General features: G+C 40.2%; 1 protein-coding gene across 1 annotated transcript in view; it reads left to right on the top strand.

Moving 5' to 3' along the window:
• b3gat2 (beta-1,3-glucuronyltransferase 2 (glucuronosyltransferase S)) overlaps positions 1 to 21,830 on the top strand; it is a 63,608-nt gene that overhangs the window by 29,538 nt on the left and 12,240 nt on the right. The window contains exons 2-3 of the mRNA XM_005745844.1: positions 3,629 to 3,773; positions 20,902 to 21,050. Coding sequence (XP_005745901.1) covers positions 3,629 to 3,773; positions 20,902 to 21,050 — 294 coding nt within the window. The remainder of the gene's footprint in view (positions 1 to 3,628; positions 3,774 to 20,901; positions 21,051 to 21,830) is intronic.

Here is a 21,830-nt window from a genome sequence, read left to right as displayed (position 1 = left end):
TTTAATGCAGAGAGGTCTGTTAATACATAGTGAGTGAGAAAGGTGACTGGAAAGGAAAAACTCAATGCATCATGGGAATCCCCCGGCAGCCTATGTCTATTGCAGCATAACTAAGGGAGGATTCAGGGTCACCTGGTCCAGCCCTAACTATATGCTTTAGCAAAAAGGAAAGTTTTGAGCCTAATCTTAAAAGTAGAGATGGTGTCTGTCTCCCGAATCCAAACTGGAAGCTGGTTCCACAGAAGAGGGGCCTGAAAACTGAAGGCTCTCCCTCCCATTCTACTTTTAAATACTCTAGGAACAACAAGTAGGCCTGCAGAGCAAGAGCGAAGTGCTCTAATAGGGTGATATGGTACTACAAGGTCATTAAGATAAGATGGGGCCTGATTATTTAAGACCTTGTATGTGAGGAGCAGGATTTTGAATTCAATTCTGGATTTAACAGGAAGCCAATGAAGGGAAGCCAAAACAGGAGAAATATGCTCTCTCTTTCTAGTCCCTGTCAGTACTCTTGCTGCAGCGTTTTGGATTAGCTGAAGGCTTTTCAGTGAGTTTTTTGGACATCCTGATAATAATGAATTACAGTCGTCCAGCCTGGAAGTAATAAATGCATGAACTAGTTTTTCAGCGTCACTCTGAGACAGGATATTTCTAATTTTAGAGATGTTGCGCAAATGGAAGAACGCAGTCTTACATATTTGTTTAATATGTGCATTGAAGGACATGTCCTGGTCAAAAATGACTCCAAGGTTCCTCACAGCGTTACTGGAGGCCAAGGTAATGCCATCCAGAGTAAGAATCTGCTTAGATACCATATTTCTAAGATTTTCAGGGCCGAGTACAATAACCTCAGTTTTATCTGAATTAAGAAGCAGAAAGTTAGCGGCCATCCAGGTCTTTATGTCTTTAAGACATTCCTGCAGTTTAACTAATTGGTGTGTGTTATCTGGCTTCATGGACAGATAGAGCTGGGTGTCATCTGCATAGCAGTGAAAATGTATGCTATGTCTTCTAATGATACTGCCTAAGGGAAGCATGTATAATGTAAACAGAATTGGTCCTAGCACTGAACCCTGTGGAACTCCATAATTAACCTCAGTGTGTGAAGAGGACTCTCCATTTACATGAACAAACTGGAGTCTATTAGATAGATATGATACAAACCACTGCAGTGCAGTACCTGTAATACCTACAGCATGTTCTAATCGCTCTAATAGGATATTATGGTCGACAGTATCGAATGCTGCACTGAGGTCTAGCAGGACAAGCACAGAGATGAGTCCACTGTCAGAGGCCATAAGAAGATCATTTGTAACCTTCACTAAAGCTGTTTCTGTGCTGTGATGAGCTCTGAAACCTGACTGAAACTCTTCAAATAAACCATTCCTCTGCAGATGATCTGTTAGCTGTTTGACAACTACTCTTTCAATGATGTTTGATATGAAAGGAAGGTTGGAGATTGGCCTATAATTAGCTAAGACTGCTGGGTCTAGAGATGGCTTTTTGAGTAAAGGTTTAACTACAGCTAGCTTGAAGGCCTGTGGTACATAGCCGATCATTAGAGATAGGTTGATCATATTTAAGATCGAAGAATTAATTAATGGCAGGACTTCATCTCAGGATTGAGATTTGTAATTTAGTGAACTGCTCAGGTTGCTACTTGTTTGAACTTGCAAATCCACTGAAGCTTAATTAAAATGGGCTTTTAGTTTGAAGTGGTTAACTCATTTCAGTAGTGAATTCAATACAAAGCTTCATCACCTTTTATTATTGTGCACACGTGCAGCAGGACTTATCTTTCTATGTATTAAACACAAAAAACACATATAGAAACACACACACCTGTTTATTTCTGTTAAAGAAGGGTGCCTCATACAGTGCATGCTGGGACGTCTGTTACTATGCTAGTTATGCAAGGTTAATTTAATGGGTTGAATGAACCCTGAGATCTGAGCAGAAAAATCAGTTTTGTGATAAACTGACTTTAATATTACAACATTTACATGCACAACATTTGAGAACTGTGCTAAAATCTTATCCAACATTTTATGGTGTCATCAGTAGCAGCTTACAGTTTGTTCAGTTCATTCAGTTTCAGAACTCCAGTCACTGAGCTCAATATGTGTTTTGCCTGAGGAGGACATTCTTTAATTAGGCTGTCAGTAGCAGATTGACAGCCCCTCCACCCCTCAACTAAAACATCAATATTAACTGTTAACACAAATTTAATAGGCTATCAGTTTTACTTGTGCTGATTCAGCTCCATCCATCAGGTGAGTAGTGACCAGTATGGGCTTAGTACCAGGGACAGGTACAAAGAATTTTCCCCTCTGTGGAACTCCATGGAAAATCTCTAAGTGTGAAACCGTCACTGGTGATGACCCCACCAACCCTAACCCTAAATTTAAGCAAGTAGGAAATATAATTTAGTTTTTATGCAATTGTTCTCCCAACTCCTAGTAATTAAGGAACAAAGAAAATAATAATTTATAATAAGTAGGTTCCCCTCTTCTCCAGACGTTAGGATTATGGTTACTACCTATGATGACCTCAGAAGGTTAAAACAAGGTAGAAATATTCACTTTATTCAGAATTATTCTATATGAAATACCTTAGTGAACATGAACTTTTCAGAGTGTTTTTTATTTGTCTACTGCCCATACGCTCTCAGCTATTCTTTGCACAGTGCCAAGTCTCCTCCTGCTTAGAAGTTTGCAAAGAGCTGTAAATCCTCTCTATATTGTGCTATATATACACTTGGCTTCCCGTGGCTTTAAAAGCTAGAACTCTGTGTGATGTCTGGCTGCAGTAATGCAGTGCTGCTTACTGATTTGGTTTTGTTCTGTTGCTTTCTCATGAGCGACTGGCTGGAGGCTGTTTGGGTGAGCGATGAGGAGCGCTGTCTCAATGAACGGCTTCAGGGTGGCCAGGGGTGGAAAATGGAATGTCACGCAGACACATATGCATCCATACACAAAGACAAGATACAGATGTTTCATACTTGAACACAAAAACTCAGTGGTCCTTGCACAGTCCAACCTCTCCCCCACCACACACACACACACACACATCGCCAGTCTTTTATCTCTCTCTCCTCGTCTCATTTCTTGTTGCACTGCTTCGGGCTGTGTGCAAATTCATTCACTGTGAAAATGGAAGGCAGCTCCGCGCTGCACACTTTCATTTAGTCTCATTCAGTTAGCCACAGACTCTCTGCATGCTGCTCTCACCCACATTTCAGTTGAAATTAAAGATGTCTAATCGCTTATGCAAACTGACACAAAAGTAATTAATTTCAGAGTCAACACCACACGCCCAGTCTCTAACTTTCTGGGGCCTTTGACGTCTCCTCAGGGTGGATGTCGCCTGTAGGCTCCGACACTGTGTCTGATTTCCTATTGCAGAACAAGTATTGTGATTAGCAAGCAAAGCGATTGTGCAGATAAAAAAATGTGGTCTTCTATGGGGTCAGAGTCGTTACAACTACATTAAATGGACTTTTAACATTGGAGCATTGCTCCTGCTGTTTTTAAATAACTCTCAAATAGTTACATTTCACACATTCTGTGATAATGGTCGCATGCAGGAAGTCATCACTAAATCCCATTCCCTTCTCTTTTTTTTGCAGATGCGTAGTACTCGAGGTGTATCCATTTGGCCTGTGGGATTTGTGGGTGGCAGAGCATATGAGCGCCCCCTGGTGTCTGGGGGTAAAGTTGTGGGCTGGTACACTGGCTGGAGGCCAGACCGACCTTTTGCCACCGACATGGCAGGTAAGAGGCAATCTGTACATCAGCTAAAGCGCAAGGATTACTTGGTCGGACATAAATATAACGAGCTTCTACCATCCATGTCCCCACATCCAGAGAGATATATGGATCCGGATTAGTGTTTTATATTTTTTTAAAGAAAAGTAGCTAAAGGTTTAGATCCATTTAATGAATTTGGCATGAATAAGTTGGTTTAAGGTCTAATGGTCCAAAGGGAGGACGCAGACAGCTCAAGTTCCAAAATCTAAAAGATGAATTGTTAAACTGAATGTGTCCTATGTGGACAGTCAGCTGACATGGCAAAGAGTTCAAGTAGACATTTCACAATAAAAATCTAACACATTTTATTATATTAACCAAATGTCTGTGGCTCCCTTATTACTAGCAAAATGTCTGGCCATTAAAGCAAGATGCTGTACTTAACTATAGAAAGAAATCAAGGATATCTTTTGAGCTACACAGATATGCAGACAGGTTCATATGTCTTCTCTGTCAGTGACTTCTTTATAGGGGGGGGGGGGTTTAAAAGAAAAACTATAAGTTATATAATTAAAAAAAATGTTATTCTTATGTTCAAACTTTAAAGTTGTTGGGATCAGTTTTTTCCCAGATATTTGGTGTTTAGATTTGCGTTTCTTATGGGCATTTCCTAGTTTTTGTGTTGCCGAGAACAGTATCAGCATTCTTGTTTATTAAACTCTTAGTAAAACCAGTGTTCCTGTGGCTGTGCAGGATGGGGCACATGGAAGGTCCTTGTCACGCAATAGAAAACATTCATACTGAGCATAATTATTCCAAAATTTATACAAACATCTAAACATTCATAGTGACATTTTGTGAGGTGGCTTAACATTTATAACATTGCTCCTTTGGTATATTACATTAAGTTCATGTGACTTAGCCTAAGCACCGTAGTGCCCCCTCAAGATAACAGGTATAACCCACTTCTCTTGTGCTGACTTCACTTAGTTTTCTTAAGGCAATAATGTGGCATACATATTACATATATGTGGTTTATTCAGTAAGGTTGCTTGTAGCCAGCCAGTATGTTTGTCATTAATTTATCCAGATTTATACAATTTTATTACTGACTCACTATTACTCGAACCACGGATTTATTTGCTGCCAGCGAGTAGAACTTACACGACTTTTTCCAAATGACCTGTCGCAACTAATCGGTGTATATGTCAGGCAATCAGTAACAAGAAATTGCAGTGTAGAAAAGCTAAATCATGTTTGCAGCCAGTCTGACTCAGCATTACCTTTACAGTGTGACCAATGGAGCTATGAGAAGTAGATTGTGCAAGTGTCTCATTCTGTCTGTATCTTAGTCATAGTTTTAAAAGAGATCTGCACCAGGCGCGATCATCAAGCGCTTTAAAATCAAATCAGCTGGTTAAATGTATCATTACAGTTGATAGATACTGTATCAGTCACTGTGAGGCTTTAGAATTCAGGTCACGTGTCATCCATCTGTTGGTTTAACTCTTACCACTCGTTGCCAAATTGTGGATTACACAGCAGAGTTATTTGAATAGGAAATTGGCCATTAGATGTGGGGCTATGAAACTGTAAAACAGGTTTGCGGAAATGCCACTGCACTCACTCTGAATCTGTGGGTGTGCTGAGTCAGGTAATAGAGGTGACTATGCAACTTTGGTTGCTTTTTTAACTTCTTTCTGGAAGCTTCAAAAGGTTTTATTGACGAGTTCATTGATTACAAAACAGTTAAAGCCAGTTGGAGTGTTTCGGCCTGCTGGCTTTCATCAAAGCAGGAAACCAAACAGAAAACATTACTCCGTGTTCCTTGTGTCCTGAATTTACCTGCTTAGATCAGACAGCTTTTCTGTTGAGCTTCTGTTTTTTCATGGATTAATTTGCCATAAAATGAGATCCGATCCTTCCAATTTAATGTTCTGATTGTAAGACCTCCACATAGGACCTGCTGTGCTACTTTGGCTGATTGTTTGTTCCGGAGAAATCACCACATGGGATTGTAGAGCGCTGTAAAACAGTGCTGAACAGCAACAGACTGGGAGGAATTTGAATTTAAAGAAGCCAGAGGGGTGAAAGAAAAAGTCGGAGGCGCCAGGAAACTGGGCAGCTGATGTTTTTTAAATAAAGCAGATTCTAGAAACACTCCTCAGATGACAGCTGCTGGTTACCTACCTGTGCCGGCACACCTATCAGTCAAAGCAGCAGCTGCTGCCATCTACACATTACACCTACAGAATGGAAACCCATGCCCTGAAGCTCCCAGTGCTCAGTTTTTGTGCTGATGTTAATGCCAGAGGAGGTTTGAAACTGCAGTTACTCAGTCAGCAGAGCACTGGTGACTTTTACACACTGTGCACCTCAATAGTTGGCATCCCCACTTTCCCCACTTCATGGCTGAATTTCTCTGGTTCCTGAGCACTTACAGCTGATCATGTAATATCTGGGAAGAAAGCAATTTCACAAGCTCACTTGTTGCAATCATGGCACACAACACTCGAATACAGCGAGCTCTTTACAACAACTCATCCTTTCCAAAATGTTTGTAAAAACAGACTGCGTGAATAGGTGCTCGGTTTTATGCACCTGTGGCATAAATAAATGAAAAGAATAAACCTGTGGAATTCAAAGATTAAGACGTGTGGCCCTTTTGGGACCCTTATTTTTGTCTATGTAGTGTATAAATAAATAGATGTCTGAATTCATTCATTGCACAAACCAGTTTAGTGATTGACTATGTTATGCAGGACTACCTTACTATGACTTCTATTATATTTTTCCAAAGAATAAATAGCAGCCTGAGTGCCCAATCTAACTGCTGAGCTCATTTTGGAGGAATTCAACACTTACAAGGACAAAAGGATAAGAGTGTAATAATAATAATAATAATAATAATAATTAGTAGTAGTAGTAGAGGTAGTAATAGTAGTAGATACAGGACATTTATGCCAGAAAATGTTTTAATGGCAGACTGCACTAATATGTGCTTGAATTTATACACTGTGGCAATGGAACTGAAAACCCTTGAATCCAAAGGTTAAAAGGTGTTGCCCAGTGTGTCCCATGTACAGCCAGCATAAAAGTATCCAAATGTACATCTATTGTACATTTGGATATTTTAACATCTGTGGGGACTGACTTGCTATTGGCCTCAAATGGCCATTGTAGAAAAGATGTTTTGGCCCTTGCTTTGGTTTTATTGATTTAACACTTAAGGTGTCCGCTTTAAACAAAGACTAAAGCCACTGTGTCTGACCCCAAACTGGTCGTTTTCATTTGATCTTAAGAGAATTATCAGACTTCTTGGCTTGTCTGCAGATTTTTTAGTGTCTTTTAGCTGGTTGAAGTCTACTGACTTAGTTCATTCTCATCATTCTGCTTGACTTGCAGCAGGCAGTTGCTGTCAGAGGTGAAAAAGTCCTATTAATAACTGCAACACCTGCCAGAAATAAACATCAAGTAAACATTTACATACTGAAGCTAGTGGAGCATTTCTCTCATGAGTCTCTCGAAACCAAAACAAAGCTAAAAGGAAGCTGATTTTTGGACCTATACTGTCAGGTGGACACATACATGACCCCATACAGGATGTTTCAATAAGTAACTGTTTGCTAAAGTTTTCCGTTTGAATGTTTTGCCTTGTTTACAATATTTACAGCCGGCTCCACTGCCCCCTAGTTGCAGCTCTAATGGAGGTTTGAACAAACAGTCTTATTTAAGGCGGAGTATGGAAAGCTCAATGTTCAAGTGTCACGTGATCATATTGTAATTGGATAGTTCAAAAAATGGGAAACAAAAAATAGAGAATGGGAATAAGGAGCTTTGGCATCTAATTGATTTAATGAGAATATTAGCTATACTAGCCTAACAAGCAGCACTGATGTTAGCTGTATTAGTACACTTGGTTCAAAAGTAATGTTCTTCAAAGATAATGTTCACTCTGCAGTAATAATCCACAGCTGCATGGCTGCCGGATACTTTCTGGATTGGCTTTAATTCTCAGACGGAAGCTACTTCCATGTTTTTCTGTTATTAATATATGAAATCAGCGTTAAATCCTAAACTGTAGCCAGATTTTTGGTTTTAGGGATTTCAGATTGTTATAATTGGAGCAGACAGTTACTGGCAATGACAGGTGTCCTGTTTATGTCATCAGGTTTATTGGTTTCATTGATCACTTCATGCTGTTGATGCAACACACATTAACCTTGTTTTGTCAACTTTGTGTTGGCAACAGAAAGAAAGCCTTTAAGTCGTGACCAAACTTTAGCACAGAGTGAACCGATGTTACTCCACAACTTTGACGGCATGAATGAAAAAGCGTGTGCGAGGTGTGTGAGTTCTGAAGAGAGCACTTCATTCCAAATTGGTCCTTATATTTATAATCCACTTAATGGAGAGCAAAGCAGACATCCCCATCAATCTGTTTACATCTTCATATCTCCTGTGTAAAAATCCAATCAGACTAGTGATCAGCCTCCGAGCTCCATTTGACCCGAGAGCAAATAATTCATCACACTGACCAAATAATACCACCCTGCCAGTCCCCAGTCATTATCCCACTTCACCCGCACATACACTGTATTTAGACCCTCTGCGCAAGATGCTGTTTGTTAAATGTTTAGAGAAAGTGACACAATAGCAGGCTATAGTGATTGCAGGCTTGTATCGTTCCAAACCCCAATGAGGACACACTCAGCACACGTGCGCAGGTCGGCCCCTGGGATTGGTTTTAATTAAATCACGATAACAGGAGCGGGCCAAGATCTCATCCCTCCATTTTCCCTCAAACCATCACCTAATCACACACAGCACATACACTGACACACACACACACACACTGTAATTATCAGCCCTACTTTTACACCGCACTATATAATTACGCTGTCAATTTGCAACGCTAAGATTTACTGCCGAGCCCTGAACACAAAGCATTTTTTTTTGCTTTAAATTCTGTAAGGACAACAATGGCTGAGCCGGGAGAGCGACCCAAACTTTGTTCACTCTTAAATTATTATTCATGGGATTTACAATAGGGTGTCTACAGAGTGCTGAGTGAGTGCCAGTGCGTGTCCTAATAGTATTGTGTTATACAGTGCTGTATTGTTAGCAGACCACTAAAGCTTCCCATCTACTGCTCGGTCTCATTTAGCCAGACACAATGGATCCTGGACAATGATGGTGTGGAGTACTATTCACCTCAGCATGTGTGTGTGTGTGAATATGCACATGTGCCCACAGACACACAGATACAATTACATCATGTGTCTATTGGGGGAAAAACACAGGCAAACACACACCTGCAGGCACTTGAATTGATACAAGTAGACAGGCGTTGATGTTCCATGACACGCACATATTCATGCATGCAATTTTCCTAAAGTGCATCACAGCTGCAGAACAGAGCAAATGCGTTCATACGGGCTCACAGAGCAAATACAGAAACACAAGCACGCACAGACATGGCAACACAAAGACAGTCTCTCTGTTGTTCAAGTGATGCTTACGCTTTGGGGTGCTTCCTGAGATCGGGACATGAAAATGTTTAACCCCCTAATAACCCCAGTGGACCCGAGTAAGAAGCTGAACTCAACAGACAATAAAATTTGTGGCACACGAGGAAAATATAGTGTAACAGACTGAAAGTGCTTGGGGACACATATACATATCAATTTGGACAGGTTCAAATTTAATGTAAAAGTAAAATCCATTTTAATTTGGCAGTATGGCTCTGCTAATGTGGCGCCCGGGAGCAAGTCTGACAAGTAACACAATTTGTGTAATTTTGCCACTGTATACCACCATAGTGCATTTTAAATCCAACAGTCAGGACCGAAGTGCACACTTTCAGATTTAAATAGCCAGCGATAAAGGTGTCAGAACCAGAGAATCAGGCCATCCTAATAAATATGGCACTGCTGATAACTTACGTATGATTGCTTACGCTGTAATTCAGTTCAGCTCAAAAATGGAGAAGGAAATGAACAAATCCTTTGGCTCAGTTTGCTAATCTGTGGGGGGGTTCTGGTTTTTTTTATTGTTTTTTAAAATGTTGTCCTGGAATCCAGATTTACTTGCTCCTAAATTATGCGTAAGTATAAACACAAGTAAAGGTAGTCTGAGTTTGTCTATTAAAAGTTCAGGAAAAAACACATGAGTACTTTTTGATAAAAAGAAAGAGAATTTCTATGTGAAAATTATTACCCAGCTTTCAGCTGCCTTTCAGCCAAGCAAACGCACATGAAAATAATCATACTTCAAAGCAAAGATGCAATAATTAGTCACACTTGCTTATGAGTAGGATGTAATGTGCTAAAGTTGTCTTGAGAAGTTTGGACTTACAGTACAGAACACAGTTTCCTGAACTCAACACCTGGCGTTGGATTGCCTTTGTTTCTCACTTCTTTCTGTCTGATTTTGTCTGCTTTTCATTGTCAGGTGCTTGTAATTCCAGTTGCCACTTGTCAGTCACATGGTGTGGTGGAACTTGACACCTTTCTCCTCGGATGTTCTGTTGTTCTTGTCATTATTTAAAACAAATTTAAAAAAACAAACTTATCTCTCTGCTACACACACCACAAACTGTTTACTTGAGATCTGAAGCAGATCTAAGAGGAACACTGTTGTGGTATATGAAAGGGCGACGGAGGTTCCAGAAGAAGGTCATTCGTTTTTAGCTTATGATGTCAGTGTCACAGTACTTTGTTCTTATGTCTGTTTTTACCCTGGATAAACTCTTTTGCACTTCCTGTCAACGTCTTAACTGGAACTAAATCAAAGAGCAATGGGCGGGGCTGAAGAGATGAATAAAGTGAGAAATCAAAACTGAAAACTGGCTATAGGTTAGCATTGCATGCTAACCTATAGCATAACAGTGTGATCACACAGTTCCCTCAGGCTATCAAAGCCTCACATTACACCATGCTAATATTAATCAATAAAGTCCATAAGGCTGTGCCAGACATTGCTCTCGTTTTCATTTTATGTTCTATTCACATTTCAACTTGCTTTCTATTTCCTCATTTTACTTAGTTATGTGTGTGCTCTCTGCTGTACTGTTACTTACTGGGTCACAATAACCTAGTAACCATAGTAAGCTAACGGCTAAATCCATGCCTGTAGGTGAGAAAAGTTAATTACATACCTAAAGACTCAGACTGGCAGCAAGCTATAAAGCTAAGGATACAAAAAGAAGGTTTAAACCACAGCTAAAATCACAGAAAGATGCTACACAGTTCAGACAGACAGCTCGAAAGTCATAGTAAGACAGCTAAAATGAAGCCGTTTGGGGTTGGTTGGTGTGTACAGATTTTAGTTTTGATTCTAAGAACCTTATCTTTTAAGATAGGCTTAAAAAGATGCAGTCCCTACTTAATTCCCTGTGTTTGATATACATATATAACCTCCACATGATGCGCTTCTTTGTCCTCTTAATGTTTCTGCATCATGCTGTTAGCACAAAATCAATGCTTCATTTCTCAAGAAGGATTTTATTGTGAAGCATATTTTGTAAAAGTGCTCTGGAACATTATGACAGTACACATTTCCTCCTATCATGTCTCAGTTGGGTCATCCATGGACAGAACGTCCGCTCATTCAACTGAACACTCATTCTCCCCTCTCACCGTCAAAGACTGCAATCTGCTCCAGATATCAGAAGGATTTTAAATGTGTTTTGCCTCATCATGCAATATTTCTACTAGTGTTATTATAAAGGTCAGCCCAGCTATAACCATAACATGTACAGCTAAACTTATAGCTAGTGATGAAGAACAGCATATAATATAATACTGTTAGTAAAGGAAACTGTCTAGCTTTGATACTAGATGGTGAGACTGACTTACATATCCAAAGGCACCCTGTCATGGTCCTGGGTTTTTGAACCCCTGAATTTAATGTTTTTAGACATTGAATTCTTGCTATTAACAATTTATATCAATAATTATTAATACTTTTTTGTGTGGTCGTGTTGTTTGGACTTGCCTCCTTTATTATTAAATGTTAAAACATTTGAGGTTACTAGGTCACTACTGGCAGAATAATCTGTTGGTTGTTTAGTCAGAGGGACCTGTCCCAGACTCTGTGGCCTCATTCACTAATATTTGTGTAGAACAGGGTCTTAATTCGAGCAAAAGAGGAATCGACATGGAGACTCAGAGTTCATGACACATGTGCACTGGCAAATTTTGTTTTTACCACTGTATGTTGGTAAATCTACACACAGCCACACCCTCATTTCTCTATGTAAGCCAACACATTTGCCTTTGTTTGCATTCAGTTCAACTCAGTTTTATTGATACAGCGCCAAATCACAACGACAGTCACCTGAAGGCGCTTTATATTATAAAGTAGACCCAACAATATTACATGCAGACAACAACCTAACAATTATATGACCCCTATGAGAAAGCACTTCGGTGACAGTGGGAAGGAAAAACTCCCTTTTAACAGGAAGAAACCTCCAACAGAACCAGCCTCAGGGAGGGGGAGGGAAGACAGGACAAAAGACATGCTGTGGAAGAGAGACAGAGATTATTAACAAATATGATCCAATGCAGAGAGGTCTGTTAACACATAGTGAGTGAGAATGCATGGAGTAAGTGGTAAAGTTTGAGAGAGCTAAGGCAATAATAATTTTACTGCTGAAGAAATTCAAGCCATTTCCAAGGTGGAAGTCGGAGAAGGCACACTTTTCAAAAGTGTTTCCTCAGGAGTAACAACAGTAGAGAAAAATGATGCGTGGGCTCCAATAAGCTATGTGGTTACTGTTGTATCCCCCCGCAGCACTGACTCCGGCTCAGGTAAAAAGGAAATGATTCGACATTAAAGTCGAGGCAATAAGAGAATAATGGACCGGAAGAAAAAGGAATCAAATGGAAGACATGGACCACTTTATCTGTCAGCCGAAGCTGTGAGACATGGCAATTATTTGGAAAACATCTCTAAGAGGGATATTACCCAAATATTCAATCACTACAAATTTTATTCAAGAAAAAAAAACATGCATTCTATTTACACAGCGCCAACAATGGTGCTCAAGGCCTTTCAAAGTGGTCTGCATACCCACGCCCTGCATACCCGAATGGCCAGGTTATCCACAACCGGCTGGTTCAGCTGGATGCAGTGAATGACAGCAACAAGCATAAGACTTGGTAACACAAAGGACAAGCCACTATCATTATCAAAAGGAAAACAATAACAATAACTGGCCACAAAACAAAAGTCTAGGACAGGGTACCAGGTAGCTCTCACAAGCTTTGGGAGTCTGCTTGCCTAATTTCTGATTGGAGTCAGCTGGCTAAGGTAGTATTTAAGGCCTTTTTCTCACAAGTATTGAGGCAGGTTGCAGCTTTAGTTGCTAGGCAAAAATTAGGCTTTTGTCTGAACCTCTAACCAGGGTCTAAAAACTGTCTGTCTATTTTAACATACTTATCTTCAGCATGTGGCTTTTATTCCTGCTGTGAAGCACTTTGTAACTCTGTGTTTTGAAAAGTGCTATACAAATAAAGTTTTTATTATTAGTATTCATTATATCTGTAGTCACCTAAAATGTTATGAAATATGTTACCACAAACAAAACCAAGTGTTTAGATTTAAGAACTTAAATATCCCAAAAGACTGAGCAACGAGCCATCTGCTCCTGCCTCCAAACACTTTCCTACTGTGCTGTTATTTAAAATGAATAAGCTGTGGGTCCCTCCTGTCCACAGCACTGAATATGTGGCAGTTGGAATGACAGATTATTTAAACGTTGGTGAAATGGAAATTTTTACACTTTATGCATTGAATGAAATCAGTAGATGGAGCTTTGATGCGCACACGAGTGCAGCGCGTTGCTCCATTAGTGTTTGGCAGTGTTTGTATTGCCAGTATTGCCTCTTCGTGGGATTCAGAAATAGATTGTCATGAGAGTATTAGCCTGATGATACTATTTAATACTTTGGGACTGGCACGGCTGAGAAACCTTGGCCTGACCTGCTGTTTCTCTCTGAAATGTCCCTGTAGTGAGGAAAGAGCTGGTGGAGAAAACTTGAATCCATTGGATCCCCAAAAAATTTTTTTTCCTTTTAAATGAAATCATCACTGTGGTCATGCTCTAATGCTCCTTTTTGAACAAGAAGTCCCAAATACAAAGGTGCAAGTGAAGCTGAATTAGGAATTAATTATTTTTGCAATTTTCTATAAAAAGACAATTTTTAAGAAAAGTTCAAACAAAGAGTGATTGTGTATCAGTTTGACACACAAGGGAAACAATGTGTTATTTTTTGTATGTAGTGTGGTTTGACTATGATGAATAGATGTAATAAATGAATGCACAGGAGACTCACAGACGTACCCTCCTTCACTGTTTCCAGAATAAGTTTGTATGTAACCACAATAAATCAAACAGCAAATGTTTTTTTTTTCTTGTTTACTTTTTCTTGTTTATGAGCTTTCTTGCTAGCTCCCCTGTCCGCTGCGTGCTGATGCATTCTTTGTCTTCTGCTTTTTGTCTTCTGCACTCATGTATATATCTTTCTACGTAGCACTCATAATTCTTATTCTCATGTATATATCTCATGTATATATCTCATGTATATCTCATGCACATATCTTTCTTTCTACATAGCACTTTAATTCTTATTGTTTGCACTGAAGCACCGCAGCAATTTCCTAATGTTGTAAACCTCAACATCTGGCAATAAACCCCATTCTGATTCTGATTCTTCTGATTCTGATTTAGGCTCATCAGGTGGCTGAGTATGTAATTTTGTTGTTAAAGGTGCCCTGTGGAGCTTTATTGTAAAGAATGAATGCTTGTTTACTCACCAGGCTGCATTTTGTGCGTCCTTAAAAGGTCGGGTGATCAGCTGACAGAATCAGTGAGACCTTTTCTTCAACATGATTGGGAAACCCAGTTTTTACATTTTAAACTTTTTTGTTTACCCACTTGTGTTCTTCATCATCACAGGATCAAGCAAAACATAACAAATGTTCAAATACAGCTGGGTACCTGAGACAAGTCAACATTATAAGAAATATCGATCCTAGTGGCACCGAGTGCTACAGTGTGAGTCCAGTTGTACAAAAGTTTTATGAAACTGTTTGACCAGCGAGTGATGTTCAGCACTGCTACTAGAATTCTGCCTTAAGAACTCCTGAGAAGTCAGAAAGTACAACCCCAACAGGGGAGTTGTACTAATTTAGACTCTTGATCCTTCAGTAAAAACAAATGTAATGTCTTTAAAAGCTTACGCTGAGCAAAACAATGTCTATACATGCAAAAGAAAACAGTTCTAACTTGCTTTATATGCAGGGCCCAAATAATGATGAACTACAGTCAACATTTTTCTCTCTCCAAACACGCTTATATACCCTTTGCTGATGGGCTTTACTTGCAATAGATACACAGTCATATAGGTCAGCTGGAGTGGGTCAGGTATAAAGTGGGACAAAGTTAGCACAGAGTCTGGACAACCTCCTCTTGGGCAAAAATGGCTCAGATAAGCTGTGACGTCCAGTGGCTGGCAGCAGGTTTAGGAGACGCCTATCATGTAATAGCTCTAATAGCTTATCTACTCCACCTGAGCGCCATTTATCTCTGTGATTAGCCTGCAGTATTGCACATGGAGCAGTAATGAGCCTGACACCAACATAACCTAATAACTGTGGAGGTGTTGCAGCACTGTCCTGCGTGTGCCTTTGTGTAGCTAATTTGAAAAAGGGAATTTGCCTGTGGCTTTAGAGTGATACGTCTTCTGAGTGTTAAAGATGAGTTTTGTTTTACTTCAGTCTTTTTTTTAAATTAGAAAATGTTACATTTCAGTTTTTCTGCTAAAATCTTCTTTTTCATTTGTGTGTTCCACAGAGGCACCAACTTGATAAAAAGGGGTCGCAATTAAGTGGACCCAGTCGTTAACCCTAACCTCCGATGGTTTCTCAATTAACTAGTGGATGTCCAAAGGTTGAACATCATAAAAAGAAAAGACTGTCAAATTTAAAAAAATAGCTGCTTTCAGTATTTCAATTCAGTTTTATTTATATAGCACCAAATCACAATTACAGTCGCCTCAAGGTGCTTTATATTGTAAGCTAAAGACCCTACAGTAATACAGAGAGAAACCCTTTGGGCAAGCATTTGGCGGTAGTGGGAAGGGAAAACGCCTTTTTAACAGGAAGGAACCTCCAGCTGAGCCAGGCTGAGGGAGAGGCAGCTATCTGGGAGATGGATGTGGGTGGGTGAGGGAGGCAGGAAAAGGGACTAATGAAAACTAATGATTAAATGCAAAGTTGTGTGTAAACACATAGTTATATATATCCCAGCAAGCACAAGTAAAGCAGCAGTCCGAGAGCAAAGTGCTCTATTGTGGTGATAATGCACTATGAGGTTATTAAGACAAGATGGGGCCTTGATTATTGAAGACCTTGTATGTGAGAAGGATTTTAAACTTGATTCTGGATTTATCAGGGATCCAATAAAAATAAGGCAATATGGGAGAAATATGCTCTCTTTATACTATATACTATATAAGTCCTGTATGGACACATTTATCTAACTGTGTACATCAGTGTGGATGTGCTTTTCACTTGGTCTAAAGTACACTAAACTTACAGAGAGATAATACATACCAAACTCATTTGCATGTCTGCTGTTTCTTTCTCTGTGTGACCCACTCTGACACTAACTTACCTCAGAGGACTGCTGTCTTGTCTGCTGGCCATGTATCACCGCGTCTGGATAACTGCAGCCTAGAATATTCTGTTCAGCTAGAGGTGGCGGATGTGAGGGGAAAATAGAGGCGAGGATGGTGAATTACCAGGGGCAAATTGCCACACTGATTGCAAAGGCGTGCCACCCACTGATGATTTGCATAAATAAATATTCAGTAATTATGTTGAGACCTTGTGCACAGAAGAAGTTTCTGCAAATATCTTCCTGTCACACGTGGAACTAGAAATCTCTGTGTGAGAAATGCTTAAAACATAACCCACACTGGAGCTCTTTCCTGTCCTGACAGGCGTTTAAGGATGGCTATAAATTACTTTAAACTGTACCACAGTGTTTGGATTTTTTTTCATTGTGTTTTCCTTCACTTTCTGAGTCTTTTTACTTCACACTACACCTGTAAAAAGTAAAGCCATAAAATATTTAAAAGGCTTCTGGCTCACCTCAGGCGTCAGCGCGAAGATCTAACATCTGAAACCTGTGAACGTCTGTTTTCTTTTCCAATAAAAAAAATGCTATGTTTTGGTATTTCTCAAAGTCAGATGAATAATTTGCCAAATTCATGTTATTACTCGTGATTTACAGCAAATTGATGACATGCCAAAAAAGAGTGCTGGGAGTAAAATAAAACAGTAAAGTTGTGGGCTGGAAAACAGGCTCAACAAGGATAGGTCTTAACATTGTGGCTGATGTTGGGGATCAGGTGTTTTTTTTCTTCAGTAAGGAAACGTGGCAGACAGGAATGTGTACATACAGGTGCACAAAATATGGAGAACACCCTACCTAACTGCCCCACCCCAGTCACAGAGTCACTAAAAGCTTTATGGTGATATTGAATGGAAATTGAAGCAGCCAGAGCCTTTCGTATGTTTTTCTGAGGATAAAACAGACACCTGTTGTTCCCTGACGATCTCCTCCTCTCCTCCTGTCAGCGCCTCTCGGCAGCACCACTTCTCTCCCTCTAGCCGTTTAGTAACAGTTCCCAGATGAGTCCTGAAGCAATAATTAATGCTCAGAGAACTCTTCTCACAATCACACACATTTGGGAAAATAATAAACTTTTTTCTTTGATATAACAAAATAAATAAATAAAACAATGCAGACAAAGCGGCAATATTCTCTATGGAGAGTGAATGTGAGTTTCATATCTATCTATCTGTATATATATATATATATAATAATGATAATGGATTGGATTTATATAGCGCTTTTCAAGGCACCCAAAGCGCTTTACAATACCACTATTCATTCACTCTCACATTCATACACTGGTGGAGGCAAGCTACAGTTGTAGCCACAGCTGCCCTGGGACTGACAGAAGCGAGGCTGCCATATCGCACCATCGGCCCCTCTGGCCAACACCAGTAGGCAAGTAGGGTAAAGTGTCTTGCCCAAGGACACAACGACCAGGACAGAGAGCCCAGGGATCGAACCGGCGACCTTCCGGTTACAGATGTGATTCCCAACCCCCTGAGCCACGGTCGTGAGAGAGAGATGTTGGATGTCACTCCTGGGATCTGCTGGAGCCACTCACTGCCCCGAGTGGCCCGTTTACCACGAGGACCACCGCTGCCTTCACCCTGCACTCCTTCTTTAGCTCCTCTCTCAGGCTTTGGTATTTCTCAAGCTTCCCTTGTTCCATCTTCCTGGTGTTGCTTGGTACTTGGTATAGCTACATCAATCACTACAGCTGTCTTCCTCTGCTTGTCCAGCACAACTCTGTGCAATTGGTTAGCCATCAGCAGTTTGTCTGTCTGTATCTGGAAGGTCCACAGGATCTTATCTCAGTGATCCCATTTTGACCTTGGAATTTCTAGACCATAATCAGCACGGATGTTCTGGCAGCTACTTGGTTATGGCATTCCATGTGTGGCCTGTCTGCTAGCATCAGTCTGGCTTCTTTATTTAGCTCCAACAGATCTTCTGCTTGTTTATTTCCTTTTGGAAATACTGCATCTGTGATAAGTAGCTGAGTTTGGGAGAGACACATATAGTTAGATCTATACGTAAACACTGATAGAATCTTTGTAAATTTTACCTCTGTACATCACCACAGTGTATTTTAATTATACAGCCTTTCAGCATCAAATGAAGGGTTTATGAAAATTACGATGAACTGCTTAGAAATTACAGACATTTCACCTATTTTTAGAGTTTCAAACATGTTAAACATAATTTTTAAGACTTGATTCAGACATGAAAATCCTTTGTGGTCAATGACTGCCTGAAGTCAAGAACCCATGGACATCATCAACTGCTGAGTTTCCTCTGTTGAGATGCCCTGCCAGGCCTTTACTGCAGGCGCCTTCAGCTGCTGCATGTTTGTGGGTCTCTCCGCCTTCAGCTTTGCACCCTTATTGCTAAAGGCGTCTCTTGATTGTGGATGATGGTACACCTACCTCGTTGAGAGTATTCTTCACCTGGTTAGATGTTAAGCACTGAGGTACTGTTGCTATCTTGCAGTTTGTTGTTTGTTTTATTTGCTCCAGTGTCCAATTACGGTCGCAGCAGATGGCCCCGCCCCTCCCTGAGCCTGGTTCTGCCAGAGGTTTCTTCCTGTTAAAAGAGAGTCTTTCCTTCCCGTTGTCGCCAAAGTGCTTGTTCATAGGGGTCATATGATTGTTGGGGTTTTTTTTCTCAATACATGAATGTATGTGTGTGAATGTGTGTGTGAATGTGTGGATGACTGGATGTGTAAAGTGCTTTGGGGTCCTTAGGGACTAGTAAAGCACTATACAAATACAGGCCATTTACCATTTATGTATTATTGTAGGGTCTACCTTACAATATAAAGCACCTTGAGGCAACTGAATTGAATTGAGCAACTGTCAGTGTGTTATACATCCTTAGTTCATCTTCATGGAGTAAATGAGTTAGGAAGTGGCAGTGGACGGGCAATCAAGCCATTGATGTCTCTTTAACTCGTATGTTCATAAGTAATGAATTTTAAAACAGGCTCCTATTTTCATGTCCGCATGTGTAAGTAAACAACTTTAGCTTAGTCACTCAGTCTTCTATTGCTGTTTCTGTCTACTACAACAGATAGAAAGAAAATGATTTATTTTAACCAGCACAGTAGAGGTAGCTTCAGGCTGCACGGTGGCATCGTAAAGGGAAATAACATCGAAGACAGGAAGTAGTAGAACGCATTCATCTTCTGTGGAAAGTTAAGAAAACATTTGCCAGAAGCAACACACAGCTTAGAAAATTAGATTGAAATTGAGACCATACTACTTGCATTATAGGATTTCATCTGGGAATTAATATTCAGTATTTACAGCACTCACAACAACAGAGTGGTTTGCATGTGTTATAGCTAATCCACTCCTTTGGACCAGACCCAATCACTGAATTAAACTGTAGCACAGAGGTCAGTTTTGGTCCTGTGTTTTTGTCCATTTAATACATAACCATAGATATTTTGAGCTTACTGACAGACCTATTAGGTCAAGATTAAATGAAGGTGTAAATATCTTATGTCATTGTCTAGTGATACACCTAGCCCTGAAGACGAGGAAAAATTCCTGCATTAAAATGAAATACTGAGCTGAGGGACAAATACCAGCGTTCTGTAACTTTGGCGCAGATCTGTTTTAGAGTCAACAAATGCGGTTTTTCAAAATAAAAATCCACAGAGGCCACAGCCATGAATTCCAAGAGCATCAGTTATTAAAAACTCAACGGTACCTAATGTGGCAGTAACGAGAGCTGACACACTAACTGCAGATGACACTTTCTTCTGACAGTGGAAGCTCAAAGCAGGCAAAAATTATGCAAAACAGACTCATCACGTGTCACCTTCAGACCTGTGGCTACAGGGTCAACAACACATCAGATGTGTGAATGACGTGTTCTCCACACACATGCTGCACAAGGTTAACTGCAGCAGCTGCAGGGATTAGCTTTCCTGTTTAGTTTGTCACGTTTGATTTGAGTTCAAAATAAAATTTTGTGGAGTTATGGAAAAGATTATATAAAACTTGTCTCACAATGTGAAATACTTCCGAACCTTCAAATGTATTTCTGGCTGTAGGGCAGCTAATACTTTTTCCCCCCCGCTGCTGTAATTACATGGAGTCACACAGCCGGTTTCTCCCCACAGTTACCAAGTTTTTCTAATCAGATTGATTAAATCTGGTTTCAAGCCAAGCATTAATCCCTGCTTCTGCTCCAGCACACTGGCATCCTGAGCATTCTTCCCTCTGACATTCACTTATTTTCCTTCTCATCTACAGTACAATTATCACCAGAGAACGCAGACCCCTGTGGTAAATGAATTTCATATCAGCCATATCACAGTCATTAGATGCACTAATCAACTTGGTCATTTTCTGCTGTGATTACAACAGCCTCGTAATGTCCCTTTTATCCATGCTGGCTAGCGTCTTCATCCCTTCACCTTAGTCTTCTCTTCTTCCTCCGGCTCCTCAGGATTTGCAGTGAATCTTCAGATGATCCTGGCGAACCCGCGGGCACAGTTCAAACGGCGAGGCTCCCAGCCGGGGATGCAGGAATCCGACTTCCTCAAGCAGATCACCAAGGTCACTGACTTGGAGCCCAAGGCGAACAACTGCACACGGGTCAGTAACCGGGCATGTCTGTGTCTGCTGCAACAAAATGAAAAGAATTTCATTAAGGCGAGGTGATGTGACAGAATTTAACACCTTCTACTGGGACCTGAAACACCCAGTAAAAACATGTTCAAATATGCTGAAGAGGACTTTCCTAGAAATGGAAAATTTCCTTTATACTCAAATTTAAAGCAAAGATGTTCTTTTTAAGACTAACGATTGTCCCATCAGACTTTTGACCAGAACTCAACAACTGTAGACATGTTGAAGTTGGCGACTGCAGTGAGCTTTATAATGCACACACAGGTAGACGGTTTCACACAGAAACATTTTTATACACTTTCTTCATTGCTATTTTACATTTTCTTCCCACAGAATGGAGACGTTCCTATGTCAGTCCAGCTGCCTGCTGCAGTACAGTTGCTCACTTTACTCACTCATTTTTACCCTTAAGGTGTATTTCTCTGGTTTTGCATAACGCCAGTGAAAGTGTATTGGGCTCCAAGCACTGCCAAGCCTGAGATGCCTCCTACTCCTGCTAATTTGCTGCTATATTGTATGCGTAGACACTTACATGTAACCTGATCAGACACATTTTAAATGAAATGCAGAAAAAACAGTTCAGATGAAATTTGAATTCCATATTCAGACATTTTTACAAAATTAGTTGTGCAGTGTAGGATGAAGCTTGGCTGATTATACATAGGTGTTATATTTAATCCTGAAACCTGGCCCCTTGTGCAATTTTAAGTTAATGAGCTGATGTTAGGCACTGCCTTGAAAGAACGT

The sequence above is a fragment of the Pundamilia nyererei genome, unplaced genomic scaffold (genome assembly GCF_000239375.1).
Source record: "Pundamilia nyererei isolate P.nyererei 1_Seehausen unplaced genomic scaffold, PunNye1.0 scaffold00168, whole genome shotgun sequence".
Taxonomy (NCBI): Eukaryota; Metazoa; Chordata; class Actinopteri; order Cichliformes; family Cichlidae; genus Pundamilia; species Pundamilia nyererei.
Note: the sequence above shows the minus strand (reverse complement) of the source record. Positions and strands in the feature narration are given on the sequence as shown.